Source organism: Impatiens glandulifera, chromosome 2, assembly GCF_907164915.1.
Source record: "Impatiens glandulifera chromosome 2, dImpGla2.1, whole genome shotgun sequence".
NCBI lineage: Eukaryota > Viridiplantae > Streptophyta > Magnoliopsida > Ericales > Balsaminaceae > Impatiens > Impatiens glandulifera.
The window spans coordinates 17,514,040-17,529,032 of NC_061863.1; the positions used below are offsets into that span (position 1 = coordinate 17,514,040).

Genomic DNA, 14,993 nt, shown 5'->3' on the forward strand with positions numbered 1-14,993 from the left:
AGATACACTGAGAAGGGACAAGTGGCTGGTCCATTTGCTAAGTTTCTTCAAGAACATGGTATTGTGCCCCAATATACTATGCCTGGTTCTCCGGACCAAAATGGGGTTGCAGAAAGAAGAAACCGGACTTTGATAAACATGGTACGGAGTATGATGAGTAACTCCAATTTTCCAAAGTCATTATGGATTGATGCTCTAAAAACGGCTGTGTATATATTAAATCGAGTTCCAACCAAGGCTGTCCCAAAAACACCATTTGAATTATGGAAAGGTTGGAAACCGAGTTTGCAACATATACGCGTTTGGGGATGTCCGTGTGAAGTAAGAGTTTATAATCCGAAAGAAAAGAAACTAGACCCAAGGACTATTAGTGGATATTTTATTGGATATGCCGAAAGATCTAAGGGTTATAGATTCTATTGTCCTACTCACAGCACTAGAATTGTGGAATCGAGAAATGCAAAATTTCTTGAGAATGACTTGATTAGTGGGAGCGACCGATCCTGGAACACCGTTCCAGATAAAGATCATTATGATGTGCAACCATCATGCCCAAGTGATAGATTGATTGTTGTTAACAATAACCCTCCAGTACAATCGGTTATTGTAAGAACAATTACTGAAAATCCACAAGTTGTTGAAAATGAACCAGTAGATCAAATTTCTCAAGAGTTACCTGAGAGAGTTATGCAACCAGTTGATCAACAAGTTTTACAAAATAATGTTGATCCAACATTAAGAAGATCTACTAGAATAAAGAGATCAACAATATCTGATGATTATATTGTGTATCTACAAGAATCGGATTTTAATGTCGGAGCCGAAAATGATCCTGAAACATTTTCACAAGCTATAAGTTGTGCAGAATCAAAATTCTGGCATGACGCCATGAAGGATGAGATTGATTCTATGACTGTCAATGAAGTCTGGGATCTTGTCGCGTTGTCTGATGGTGTAAAAGCCATTGGATGTAGATGGGTCTTCAAAACAAAGAAAGACTCAATGGGCAACATTGAAAGATATAAAGCAAGACTTGTTGCTAAGGGATTCACTCAAAGGGAAGGAATTGACTACAAGGATACATTTTCTCCTGTATCAAAGAAAGATTCACTTCGCATAATCATGGCATTAGTTGCATATTTTGATTTAGAATTGCAACAAATGGATGTGAAAACGGCTTTTCTCAATGGAGAACTAGAGGAAGAGGTATACATGAAACAACCTGAAGGATTTTCCTCTAGTAATGGTGAGCATTTAGTATGCAAGCTTAAGAAATCCATATACGGATTGAAACAAGCTTCCCGTCAATGGTATTTGAAATTCCATGATGTTGTCTCTTCGTTTGGTTTTGTAGAGAATGTTATGGATCATTGTATATACCAAAAGGTCAGTGGGAGCAAGTTTTGTTTCCTTGTTCTATATGTGGATGATATTCTACTTGCTGCAAATGACAAGGGTTTGTTATATGAGGTGAAACAATTTCTCTCTAAGAACTTTGATATGAAGGATATGGGTGATGCGTCTTATGTCATTGGCATTAAGATACATAGAGACAGAAAAAGAAGAGTTTTGGGTCTGTCTCAGGAAACCTATATCAATAAGCTTTTAGAAAGATTTCGGATGAAAGATTGTTCACCAAGTATAGCTCCCGTTGTTAAGGGTGATAAATTTTGTTTGAACCAATCCCCAAGGAATGATCTCGAAAGAGAACAAATGAAAAACATTTCATATGCTTCTGCTATTGGAAGCCTGATGTATGCTCAAGTTTGTACAAGACCAGACATTGCATTTATTGTTGGGGTATTGGGAAGATATCAAAGTAATCCAGGTTTAGACCACTGGAAAGCTGCAAAGAAAGTGATGAGATACCTTCAAGGAACGAAGGATTACATGCTTACATTTAGACGGACTGATACTCTAGAAGTGGTAGGCTACTCCGATGCAGATTTTGCTGGATGTATTGATTCACGAAAATCAACATCTGGTTATGTTTTTATGATTGCTGGTGGAGCTGTATCTTGGAGGAGTGCAAAGCAGAGATTGATTGCAACCTCCACTATGGAAGCCGAATTTGTATCGTGTTTTGAGGCTACTTCGCATGGTGTATGGATGAAGAGTTTTATTGATGGGCTTAGAATTATGGATTCTATCTCTAGGCCATTGCAATTGTTTTGTGACAACTCAGCTGCAATCTTTATGGCTAAGAATAATAAGAGTGGTAGTCGAAGTAAACACATCGACATTGAATACTTAGCCATTAGAGAACGTGTTAAGGAAAAGAAAGTGGTCATTGAACACATTAGCACTAAGTTGATGATTGCTGATCCTTTGACTAAAGGCATGCCACCAAAGAATTTCAAGGATCATGTAGAACGAATGGGACTTAGTTCTGTTTTATGATTTTATTTATTGTAAGAACAATGTTTTAAGTGAAACTCTAATAAGTAATGATTTCTCATATTTGATTTACGTTATGCGCATATTGATCGTTTTGAGAAATAATAAAGTTCGGACCTAGAATAAACATATGGTTTATTCATTGAGTTTTATGGGTTGTTATTGAGAAATGTGATGCATTGTGATACATAGAAGATGATTCTCAATTTTAGAGGATTTATCACTATGATTCATGTATCAAATTTCTTATTGTGATATGATTTTATTTATTAAACCAAGTGGGAGAATGTTGGAATTAAATGGTTTAATTAATAAATTAAAGTTTAATAATTGGGATAACTACCCACTAATTAGTAATAACTACCCATTTGGAATAACTACCCACTAACTAGTAACTACCCATTAAGGTCTCTTTGATGGAAAGAGAGGGATTATAAATATAGTGTTAAGGTCCCTAAGGCCATTATCTCATCTAAGAAAAACACCATCGATAAGAGATAAATCGGTTTTAGAAGATCGAAACTTTAAAGTATCAAGAAGAATGGCTGGAGGTAAGTTTAAATTATTTTTCCGCATTAGATCTAAATAAAAGAGTTGTTAGATCATTAAGTATATAAATTCTACACTGGCTACTTCGGTTGACAGTTGACGATGGACCGCTCTGTTCTCAGGGGCGGAGCCAAGTACAAGCCCGGTATCCTGTATGTATTTACCGTCGTTATTAATTATTTCCTTCGCTAAAAGGCACCAGTGATAGTAAACTTAGTTTATTTTGTTTGTTTATTTGATATTATTATAAAACTAGCCCGGATAAATTTCTTTTATAAAAAATTAGCCTAGGTAGATTTCAAATACTGACTCCACCCCTGTTTGTTCTAGGAAAGAAGGCAATTCTCAAGAGCGATCATTTTCCCATATGCCAAAACAAGCATTTAATCTCTTTAGATTGAAGGAGCCCCCTAATTATCTCCATATTATTGCTTATTGATTTGTTTATTATTCAGTCACAAAAATGGAGATTTCATTGATTTTCATAAAATGAACTCATCTCCCACATTTCTCCCAGCAATCCGAGGGCTAGGGCATACAGCCTTACATTTTCATGTCATGTGTTTTTCGTGGAGCTCAAGTAATTCATGTCATTAACTAGATATTATTTTTCATCCTGTTAAAAACATTCTATTTTAGATGGAACTTACTATAATGAATATGGTTAACAAGTCTTTTTTGGGTTCATTTTTTCTTATATCTAAGAAAAATAGAAAATATTTTTTTCAGCAAAAATTAAAGATATTTTCTGTTATGACTTGGTTGGATTATTTTTTTTCAAACATCTTTTGTGCATACCTTGAGTTTATAATTCTAAAAAATATGTAGAAAATTCTTAGATGATTCTTAAATTAACCTAATTTTTGAAGTCATTACCATTGACCATTTAAATAATTTCATGTTTCTACCACTTTTACCCTCTAGTAAACATGTATAGAAAATTTTTGCATACCATGCACAATGAAAAACATAGAAGCATGACTATGAACAAATTAGAAGTATGCCTAAAATTTGGATTAATTTTTAAAGTGTAAAATTGCCATATTAAAAAAAATACTAATAATTTTGCAGTAGAGATAAATGGACGACTGGCGTGTGACATAATGTTAAGTTCTTTCTCACATGTAATTAATCGACGAGCCCAAAAAGAATTTCTGAAAACCTATTTCTTTCCTAATTTCTTAATAAATGAATTAGGTGGCGACTCTTACGAGAGCCAAGTTGGTCTAGGTCGACTATCTTGGAGGCAAGATTAATTCGAGTCAGACTCTCGTCTAGTCGATTTATTTGACATTCTTATAAATAAACTCGAGTACTAGTCTACCATTAATTCCTCCTCTCATCAGATTTCGAAAAAATGTAAGGCATGCAGCTAATTACTATTCGAGCAGATTTCTCGGCTTATCAATATTCAAACACGTGTAATCGATTTTGAAGGCGTAACATATATATTATAATGTGATTTTAAAAAATAGTCTTTTTTAAATATATATACTTGAGAAGGAGTTGCAACATATTCATATTTATTTAATTCAAAATCTTTATATTTTATTATCAAATAAATATGGTTGATTTATACTCAAAAGTCAAAATTCATATATTACTTGATAGAGGCATATAAGTCACGTCAAATGATTAAATAGCAAGTTTTTTTATTTTTTTATTTATAAAATTTATGTGCGGTAGGAGACATAATTAATAAAATAGTGAATCAACTATTGAAAATCGTTCAACTATTGAAAATCATTTGATGTTCGTAATAATATTTGTGATCTATGACCCTACTTCAATTTAAAACGTTCAAAGTGTCGTGTATTTTATAATTTTTAGTCAAAATGTACAAATATCCTTCAATGTTGGGTTATGTCATAAAAAGTAATAGCATCCCTTTTTTTTATATCGAATAAATTTATTGAAAGCCAATAATAATAAAATTTATATCCGTTCGTTAGTTTATGTTAAGTAAACGTACTCTAAATTTGAGGCATGAAAAAAACTTTCCGTCAATGAGGTATGTAAGAAGATTTTAATCCACAACAGTATATATATGAGCAAATGAAGATGATGACGAGGAGCTAGCTAAGATACTAATGATGAATGATGTCACTTTTGAACTGTTTTTCAATCAACGTTTCAAAAACAAAAGAAACTTAAGATTTAGTATTCTTCAAAATAACCCATTTATACTTTATTATATGCTCATCAAACAGTTTACAAATTAGAAGCTAAATAGAACTGGGAGATGTTCAAATATTTGGAATATATATATATATATAATGATGCTTAATTTTTAAAAGTGTCTGAATTGCTGTGTCGAGAGCTGTGATTAATTTTGATATATGTGAGAGTAATGGTACTTGGGTCGGATTGTGGGTTGACCCGTCCATAAACTTAAAACGGTTAAAAATAAAATAAAAAATGCTATAGGCATGGTTCGAACTTGCAACCTAACAAAACAAATACAACTTTTTAACCAACTAAACTAATAAAACTTTATATTTTAAATTCAACCCAAAATTTGATAAACGCGTGACATTTTAACAAAATAAGTTCAATTTTTTAACTAACTAATCTATATATATATAATGATGCTTAATTTTTAAAGTGTCCGAATTGCCGGGTCGAGAGCTGTGGTTAATTTGAATATATATGAGAGTAAATGGATACTTGGGTCGGATTGTGGGTTGACCCGCCCATAAAAAATTTACCGTAATATTTTTTTCACGGTTTTTTATATTATTACTCGTGCGTGCAAATGCACGAGATACATGCTAGTTACTTCTAAAAACAAAAAATAAATATATTATATGACATAATCCATATCTATATATAGAGAGAGAGTTTAGGTTGAGAAAAAAACAATAATCCATATCTCTATAAAATAAACAAATCAAAGATTTAAATAAAGCCAAATATTTCAGAAAATAAAATGCATAAACCTTTAATATGTACTCTACATACATGCTTTCAGAAATTGATTAGAAACTCAAAGCTTCATAAATATTCAGTCACAAATGTTCATTGACATAGAGTTCTTTCTGAAGGATTCAATATGCATCATTCAGGCTTTAATATGTACTCCACATACAGGCTTTCAGAAATTGATTAGAACCTCAAAGCTCCATAAATATTCAGGCACACATGTTCATTGACAGATTGTTCTTTAATAAAATATTTTCATATTTAGATTGGGCAAGACAATAAATTGCAGGATAATTAGGCTGAAAATAATTTTGTTTATAACAAAAATTTGAATGTATATTGGCATATATGATATATATATATATATATATATATATATATATATATATATATATATATATATATATAACAATCAATACAAAGAAAGATGAATTGTTCTTGCTGTCATGCAGCTGTTAATCATTATAGAGATGAACAATGCATACTTTAGTAAGGAGAATTAGGTAATACAAAGACATATAACTAGAAAATGGGCTAAACTGTAGTCTAATTATGCAAAAGAACTGAAAAATCATGTTTAGTTAATTCCTCTTCAGTTCAAGTCTCCATGATTATCAACATGATTTGTTTTAGAAAATGTTTTGAATTCAAATCAACAGAGTGAGATGATCTTTAAAACATTTATGCAGGTTTCAACTTTATTAAGATATGGAGCAAAAATACCTTATCATCGATCCACAAGGTTAAGATTATAGGGATTAAACTGTTACGTCTTCAGTGAATAAAATCGAGAGAAGAGGCTTCAGAATTGGAATAGTTGTCCACAGATAGAGCCTTATGAAGCTAGAATATTTATCAAACTCAAGTCAGATCCATAGTTGAACTCAAATGATTAACAAGTTCCAATTTGTTACTTGTGTTTAATTGTAAAAATACATTATCATCACACTTGTCTTTTACACAAATTATGAATTTTCTCGGATATAACAAAGAAATGAACTAACTATATTCATTTCAAATAAGTTTAAGCTAAAACATACTGTTTTTAGCAGGAGGAAAGTGATAACTAGTTAATGACATGAATTACTTGAGCTCCACGTGTTACTTGAGCTCACTTAATTGAACTTGGTGCTCTATCTCCTAAGAATATTTTGCATAAATTTTCTTTTGTGACATGACATAGGTTAATCTTGATAAATCAACAATTATGTTTAGTATATACTACTGATATACATACCAGAAGATAGACAGACAGGCTTCGACTGCAAACCTTTTGAATATGTGGAGTTGGGATTTGGTAAAATTTAGGAATTTTACTTGAGTGAGAAAGATCCAAATCTAGATTACTACATTGAATAGTTGAACACCTTTCTTCCAAGACACAATCCAAGTTAATATGTTGTATTCTATGGATTAAAGAGATATACTTATTAAGAGTGTCATATCTATTTCAAACTGTCATGAACATTTTTTTTTTATTTACAAAAACTGACCTCAAATATCATAATAATGCAAAATTCTTGTGAAATAGTACTTCAAATCACAAATACACTCATTGGATCAAATGATTTACAAAAATTGTTTGGTTTAGACACCATTGTCTAATAGGAAAGCATTGCTGGAGGATTCAACAATTATGTATTAATGAAAATAATGTTAGTAAGTTTAATTTTAGTTATTCGTTAGATATTTAAAATGGATAAAATTTTATAATTCTCAATTATACTTTTCTTTTATCAGAATTATAATTTTAATATTTATTTTTTTATATTTTTCAAACAAAATATTTTATTAATTTATCATTTAAGATAAAATTTACGTGTTAACCAATATTTTTTTTAATTTAGAATATGTGTATAGAGCTCGAGTTCGAACCAATAGAAACTGAAATCGAGCTCAGCTCTCAAGCCAATTTCGTTGAACTCATTTGCGGCCCTGCTATTAACTTATAAAGTAAGATTTATTATCAGTTAACTATTAGCAAATAAAAAAAAATCTATTGACCATGTAGATATGCAGCATGTAAAGCTTGTGTACCACTGCTCAGAGAACCAATGATTTATGACTTGTACATAAAACACTTTTCCCTTCATTCTCCTCCATCTCACAACTACACCTCTTTAGTGTAATCTAAAACTATAACATCAGTGATAAGGACATTGAGAAACCAAATAAAAATAATAATAATCTGTAACATCTGTTTCTAATCTCTAAAAATAATAATCAGTCAAAGTATGATTAACAAATAAGACCTCAAAACAGTTAACATAAAATAAGACATAGGTAGAAGAGTATTTTACATTCAAACACAAAATGAGACAACAAACAAAACATTACACTTCTTGGGTTCATAACACAACAACAGCTGCATTCTTGAGGGCTTAGTGTAGATAATATTATTAGTAATAAGCTAGAATTCATCTTCATACTCATAGTCTCCAATTCTAAATATTGGCACACATCCATAGCACATAACTTCACCTCCTCGAGCGACTAAGCGATAAAATTTCCTTGCAAAAGGGATTAGTACGTAAAAGAAACTCATGATCACTAACCGCCTTTTCTAACCAATCATAAAGAACTGGTTCCTGTTTTGATTAAAGAAATAAAAAAGATTAGACCGTTGTGATTTTATGAGAGAAATCGTAATTGAGTACCTTAAGCTTGGTGTTAATAAGTGCGGATTTGACAACATAGTTGGCATAGGGATCCTTCAACAATTGGTCAAATCGTGGAACCAACAATAACTCGCGAACGATTCTTTCACGACTTTGTTCCATGAACTTGAGGCATTTCTCAACCACATGACTGCTAAATTTTTGTGTGGAAAGAAATACATAGTTTCCTTCAAATTGAGACATTAATGTGGCAGAAGATGAAGGAATGTTCAGCTCTATTACAAGTTGGACAACATAATTCCTGTTCAAAAACAAAAATTTATAGCTATAAGCTTCACGCAACTAAAAGATAACAAGACACAACTGTCTGAATTTAAAAATTAAAATATAAATATTTTGTTTACCCAAATGCGTCTTGTGCAAGGATAAGTCCATTAGAAGCAACTTTAGCAACCAATTTCTCGCGATCACTCCCAACCGAATGTAAAATACACCGATTCATAACACAACATCCATGCTGATGAGTTGCGATATCAAAACAAAATCTCGTTGCAGCAGCGAAAATAAACTGCCCAACAAAGAGGTACAGGTTAAATAAATGTTCATAAATATGGTTATAGTCTGTTCTAGGGGTCTAAATTGATGCAAAATAAAGAGCAGAAATACAAATGACTTTTAGTATAGGCTGGTCCCATTAGCAACAACCTGGTGGGTAAATGGCTTATGTCCTAACGAGAAGCAAACAAATAAAGAGGACATAATAAATATTTTAGGCCTATCCTAGATTAGGAAATCATGATACAGAATGTCAAGATCAAGATTTTCAAAATCCTTAATAAATGCTGAATATTTTTTTAATAATTGTCCAAACTGTATAGTATAATTGATAAAAAAAAAAAAAAACTGCTTTAAAGATGTTTCTCCAAACTCCATATTACAGTTGGAGGTTGATGGAAGATTAAAGAGGATTGAAATTTTGAAGTGTTCTTTAATCTGATCAAATTGGCCAAGAATGTCCAAACAAGTGTTACCCTTTCATGTACTTAGAACTAACTTAATTATAACTCATTAAAATCAACAAAAATTAGTATGAAAATGACGAAATTCATGAAAAGAATATATATATACCTCATTGTCTTTCCTGCTGAACTTTTCCAAACAATGTTGTATAACATGATTACCATTCAAGTCCTTAACAAGATCAATAAAACAAGGTTTGAGTGCCATAACAACTAGAGCAATTTGCTCCCTGTTTGTTAAAGTCTCGATCAACTTCTGTACTGCCCGAGTGCTGAAAACAGAATTATATTCATAATAATAATTACAAGTAAGAATTCAAATTAAGAGAAAAAACTGAAGAAAGATTAGTTTTTAGAAATTTTACCCATGTGTATTCAAAGAAATTCTGACAAGATCTCCAGGCACTTTAGTGACCATGATCACAACCTCCCATCTCTGTTGATCATCACAGATTTCCAACAATTTCTGTACTAAATAATTACCAAAAGGGTCCATCATCAGTTCAACAATATGACTGATCATTCCTTTAAACAGTATCCTCAAGTCTTCAAATGTTCCTTCCCCAAGTACACTTTGCAAGAACCTACAACCCTGTTGATCCTTCGCTATCAAATGTATCTTACTCCTGAAAGGGCTAAGAAAACTCGAGCCATTCTCACGAAGCTCTAACCATTGTGAGTATGTTTTAAAGGATTCATTGTTTTGAACTGAATTCTCATCAACAACAATGCTACCTTCACGGTTAAATGCTGTCTCAAAACCATCTGTACCCATCATTTGTAGATATGGATTATCTCCATTATAGTGATTATTGGAATAAGGATTTTCAGAATGATTACTCCCAGATAATAACCCCCAAAATTCACTGTCATCAAGTTCTAAATCAGAACCCTTAAATCCACCAAAACCAGATGAGTTATAACTGTTAAAAACAGACGGATTTGTTCTAGGAATCGAGTAATCATTACTAAAACCGTTACCAATACTCATTCTACTAAGACTTTCAGATATATCAAACGTATCCGGATCATACCCGTTTGAGTTCATCATAAAAGTGTGATGATTCATCCTTGTACTGTAGGGAATTTCATCAGCATGGCAGAACCCACCTGGGAAATATCCTGATCCATCAAATGAACCATTCTGAAACTGACGATGGTTCGTTTGATGATTGATATTCACAAGAGGGGTTACGTTCCCGTTCCCATTCCCAATCACAGTCGTCTCGTCTCCCATAACATTCTTCCCCTTCCGTGACATATTGTCTTGAAACATCGTCACTATTGTACTATATGGGTGACGTTAGATAAACAGATAAATACAAATATCGAAACCAGAATCTGTCAACCCAAAATACTAAAGAATCAGAATCGGAAGAAGAAAACACAAGCTGTATTTATGATGTGAATGATAACAGAGAAGATTCCTGTTTTGAAAATGTGAGGAAAAGAGATAATGGTTCTGGTTATTTAAGTGCGAGCAATAACAGACTGTCAGTGTTAAGAGCTCACGCCATTAAAATGAAGAGCGAGTCGTAATATGCAAATTCCGGAACGAATGCAGAAGAGAGAGAAAAAGTAGGAAAGAGATAGAGATGGAGACCGAGTAATAAGGATCTTTAAGGACCGTTTGATTCAACCTATTTTACTTACATATCGCTCAAAGACTAAATATTTAGGCCTAGTTTAATTCCTTAATACTAAATCTTAAATCAAACAATGATTAGTATTTTAAGGCAATTTAATGGTATCAGTTCCGAACTATAAGGTTGATTATGTTTGATTTAGTTACCATGTAGGTTTAAGTTTGGTTAATATATAAAAAAATATTATTTTGTGAATTTAGGAAGATATTGATTTTAGGCATTTGGATGGGTCACTTATTATTTATTTTAATTATTATATTTTATATTATTTAAATAATTATTTATACCAAAAATAATAGGTCAAGCAAAATTTTATTTCTACTTTTTGGCAAACACTAACATATTATAATGGTCATTCTTAGTGTTTATCTTTAGTGATATCCTGCCATATATTTTGCTATATCATATATATAATATCTGGTCTTATAATTTTTTTAATTCATATTTAAATGTTAACTCTATTTATTACTTTGTGCAGGGTGGCCCTAAAATAATAATAATAATAATTTGTGGTCCTGCAAATAAAATAATTATATATATATATATACATCAAATTATATGTATAATTTATGAAATTAAGTATAATTGTTTTTTAGGAATTTTAGAAAGGAATCAAAATAGATTGATATAAAAAATTTAACAATTTTAAAGAAATATATTAATATAATTGTGACTTTTAGATAATGAGTAATGATATGGAACACGAATTTGGGGCCGCGAAATTCTACGAAAATAGAATATTCCTTTTTAACCACCGAATATTCTCTCCTCTTATTAATTATTTTTTTCTAATTCTATCGATTAATTTATCCCTATTATCACGATTAATTATTTCATTAATTTTTTGATATTTATTATCTCTCATTTAACTAGTAAAATAATTCAACACTTTACAATATTTAAATAAAGCATAATGTGTTGGATTTATTAATTAATTTCTTTTTTCACTAAATTCTAATCTCTAAATTCTAAACCCTAAACTATAAACCTTAAATCTTAAACTCTAAACCCTAAATCCTAAATCCTAAATCCTAAACTCTAATTAATATCTTATTTATTATTTAGGGTTTAGAATTTAGAGTTTAGGGTTTAAATAAATTAATTAGTGGGATAAATTAATTGATTAGTGAGAGAGAAAGAGAAATAAATTAATTAATTCGTAGAGAGAATTAATTAATAAAATGAGAAAGAATATTCCGTGTTTAAACAGAATATTCTATTTTTCCGGACTTTCGCGACCCCAAACGTTCCATATCATTACTCTTATATAATTAAGAGACTAAAAATTTATGATAGGTTATTAGATAATTTATTAATATTATAATATACTTGTAAGTTTTAATATTATAATACACATAAGATTAATATAAATGTGAGGTATTGGCATAGATGACATCACTGCTTTCTGGATATGAACCGTTACAAGTTTCATCCATATCAAGAATTTAACATCTAATATTTCTACCGTAATTAAATTAAAATATAAATGAGTTGTATCACTCAATAAAAACCTACAAACAATTAACAAATAAATGGAGTTAAATAAACAATTAATAAACTAAGTTTAATCAAGTTATGCTTAAGATATTTTTTTAAAAGAAATTATTAATAAATTAAGTTTAATCAAATTATGCTAAGATAATTTTTTTAAATCATAATGATATTTTAAAAGAATAAATCTTATTTAAACTTATGCACTTTTTGTAAGACTTATTTAAACATAAAAAAACTATTAAAATTTTATATATATCTTATATACTATTATTATGGGTCAATCCTTTTTTACGCATTAATTATACAACTTTTTTTTGCCTATCTTTTTATTTTTTTTTATTTTTTTTAAGCCATTAATTAACCAATTAATTACACTTTTCTCTCCTAAACCATTAATTACTTTATTTTATAAATATAAAAAATATGAAATCTATATATATATAATGATGCTTAATTTTTAAAGTGTCCGGATTGCCGGGTCGAGAGCTGTAGTTAATTTGGATACTTGAGTCGGATTGTGGGTTGACCCGCCTTTAAATTTAAAACGGTTAAAAATAAAATTAAAAATGTTAGAGGTATGTTTCGAACTTGCAACCTAACAAAACAAGTACAACTCTTTAACCAACTAGGCTACAAAGACTTTATATTTTAAATTCAACACCAAATTTGATAAACGCGGGACGTTTTAATATTAATATAAGTTCAACTTTTTAACTAACTAATCTATATATATAATGATGTTGAGTAAATGGATAATTGGGTCGGATTGTAGGTTGACCTACCCATAAACTTAAAACGGTTAAAAATAAAATTAAAAATATTATTCGTAATTTTTTTTCACGGTTTTTTATATTATTAATCGTGCAAATGTACGGGCTAAATGCTAGTTAAAATTAATAATACTTAATTAAATAATATATATCAAAATAAAAATATATTATATAAATATTAAAATAAAATATATTATATTAATATTAATATTAATATTAAAATAAAATAAAATAAAATAAAATATTATTTAAAATATTTTATATGAATACTAAAATAAAATATATTATCTAAATATTAAAATACTACATATATTTTATTTTATAAATATAATATATAAATTTAAAATTAAACATACTAAACTAAAATATTATGTGCATGAAATAAAATAAAATAAATATTTTACCTTTATAATTCAATTTTATTCCAACAACTTTTATTATCTTTTATTGAGTTAAATAAATTATATCGACTTATTTAACTAAAAAATTAGATAGACAAAAGATAATACAAAAATGCAGACTTATTTAACTAAAAAAATTAGATAGACAAAAATAAGAAAAGATGTAGGAGCGAAATGGAATAAAATATATATTTTATTATAAAATTTATATATTATATTTTATTTTGGATTATAATATTTATTTGAATTATTTAATTTAATATATTTAATTTGAATTATATATTATATATTAAAATAAAATATATTATCTAAATATTAAAATAATACATATATTTTATAAAAATAATATATATATATTTAAAACTACACATACAAAAAATAAAATATAATATAAACTAATTAAAATAAAATTAATATTTGATATTTGTAATTAGATTTTAATCCTACAATTTTATATTTATTTTTAAAAATTAAAATGTTGAGTTAGATAAATTATATCAAGATAATATAGAAATTGTATAAATAAAATTGAATTAATTTAAAATTTATTTTATTTTAGTATTTATTTAAAATTTATTTTATTTTAGTATTTATTTAAAAACTAATGATAAATAATTTATCTTTCTATCTCTATAAATAATTATATCACTTTACTTATTAATTTGTAAATATATTTTAAAATATATATTTAATAAATATATTTTAAAATATATATTATATTTAATAAATATATTTTAAAAAATAAAAAATTAAATATAAAAAATCTTAATTATTTATATATATATATATAAAAGGAGAAACACAACCAACTAGTTTAGTAAACTAATACCGAGTTACTTTTAGTAGTTAATTGAGTTTAATATATATATATATATATATTTTTAAAAGTAGAAACACAAACAACTAGTAAACTATTACCGAGTTACTTTTAGTAGTTAATTGAGTTTAATATATATATTAAACTCAATTAATTACTACAAGGGTTTTTTTATTTAAAAGTTTATTTTTTATATATTTTATTTCTTATAAAATATATTAGAAATTCAATTAATTAAAAAATAAAATAAATAATAACAAAATAATAATAATAATTTGATAATACATTTAAAATTATTAAAATTATATATATATATATATATATATATTAATAATTTTAAAATATTATTTATAATAATTT

General features: G+C 28.5%; 1 protein-coding gene across 1 annotated transcript; it reads right to left on the reverse strand.

Annotated features, from left to right (window-relative positions):
• Positions 1-8,249: 8,249 nt before the first annotated feature.
• On the reverse strand, positions 8,250-10,781 carry LOC124924429 (putative pumilio homolog 8, chloroplastic). Its single transcript, XM_047464471.1, has 5 exons — positions 9,871-10,781; positions 9,615-9,777; positions 8,891-9,054; positions 8,526-8,787; positions 8,250-8,456 (listed from the first exon to the last, which is right to left on the reverse strand). Exons 1-5 carry the CDS (start codon positions 10,779-10,781, stop codon positions 8,346-8,348), a joined length of 1,611 nt encoding a protein of 536 aa, XP_047320427.1. The 3' UTR covers positions 8,250-8,345.
• Between the last annotated feature and the right edge of the window lie 4,212 nt (positions 10,782-14,993).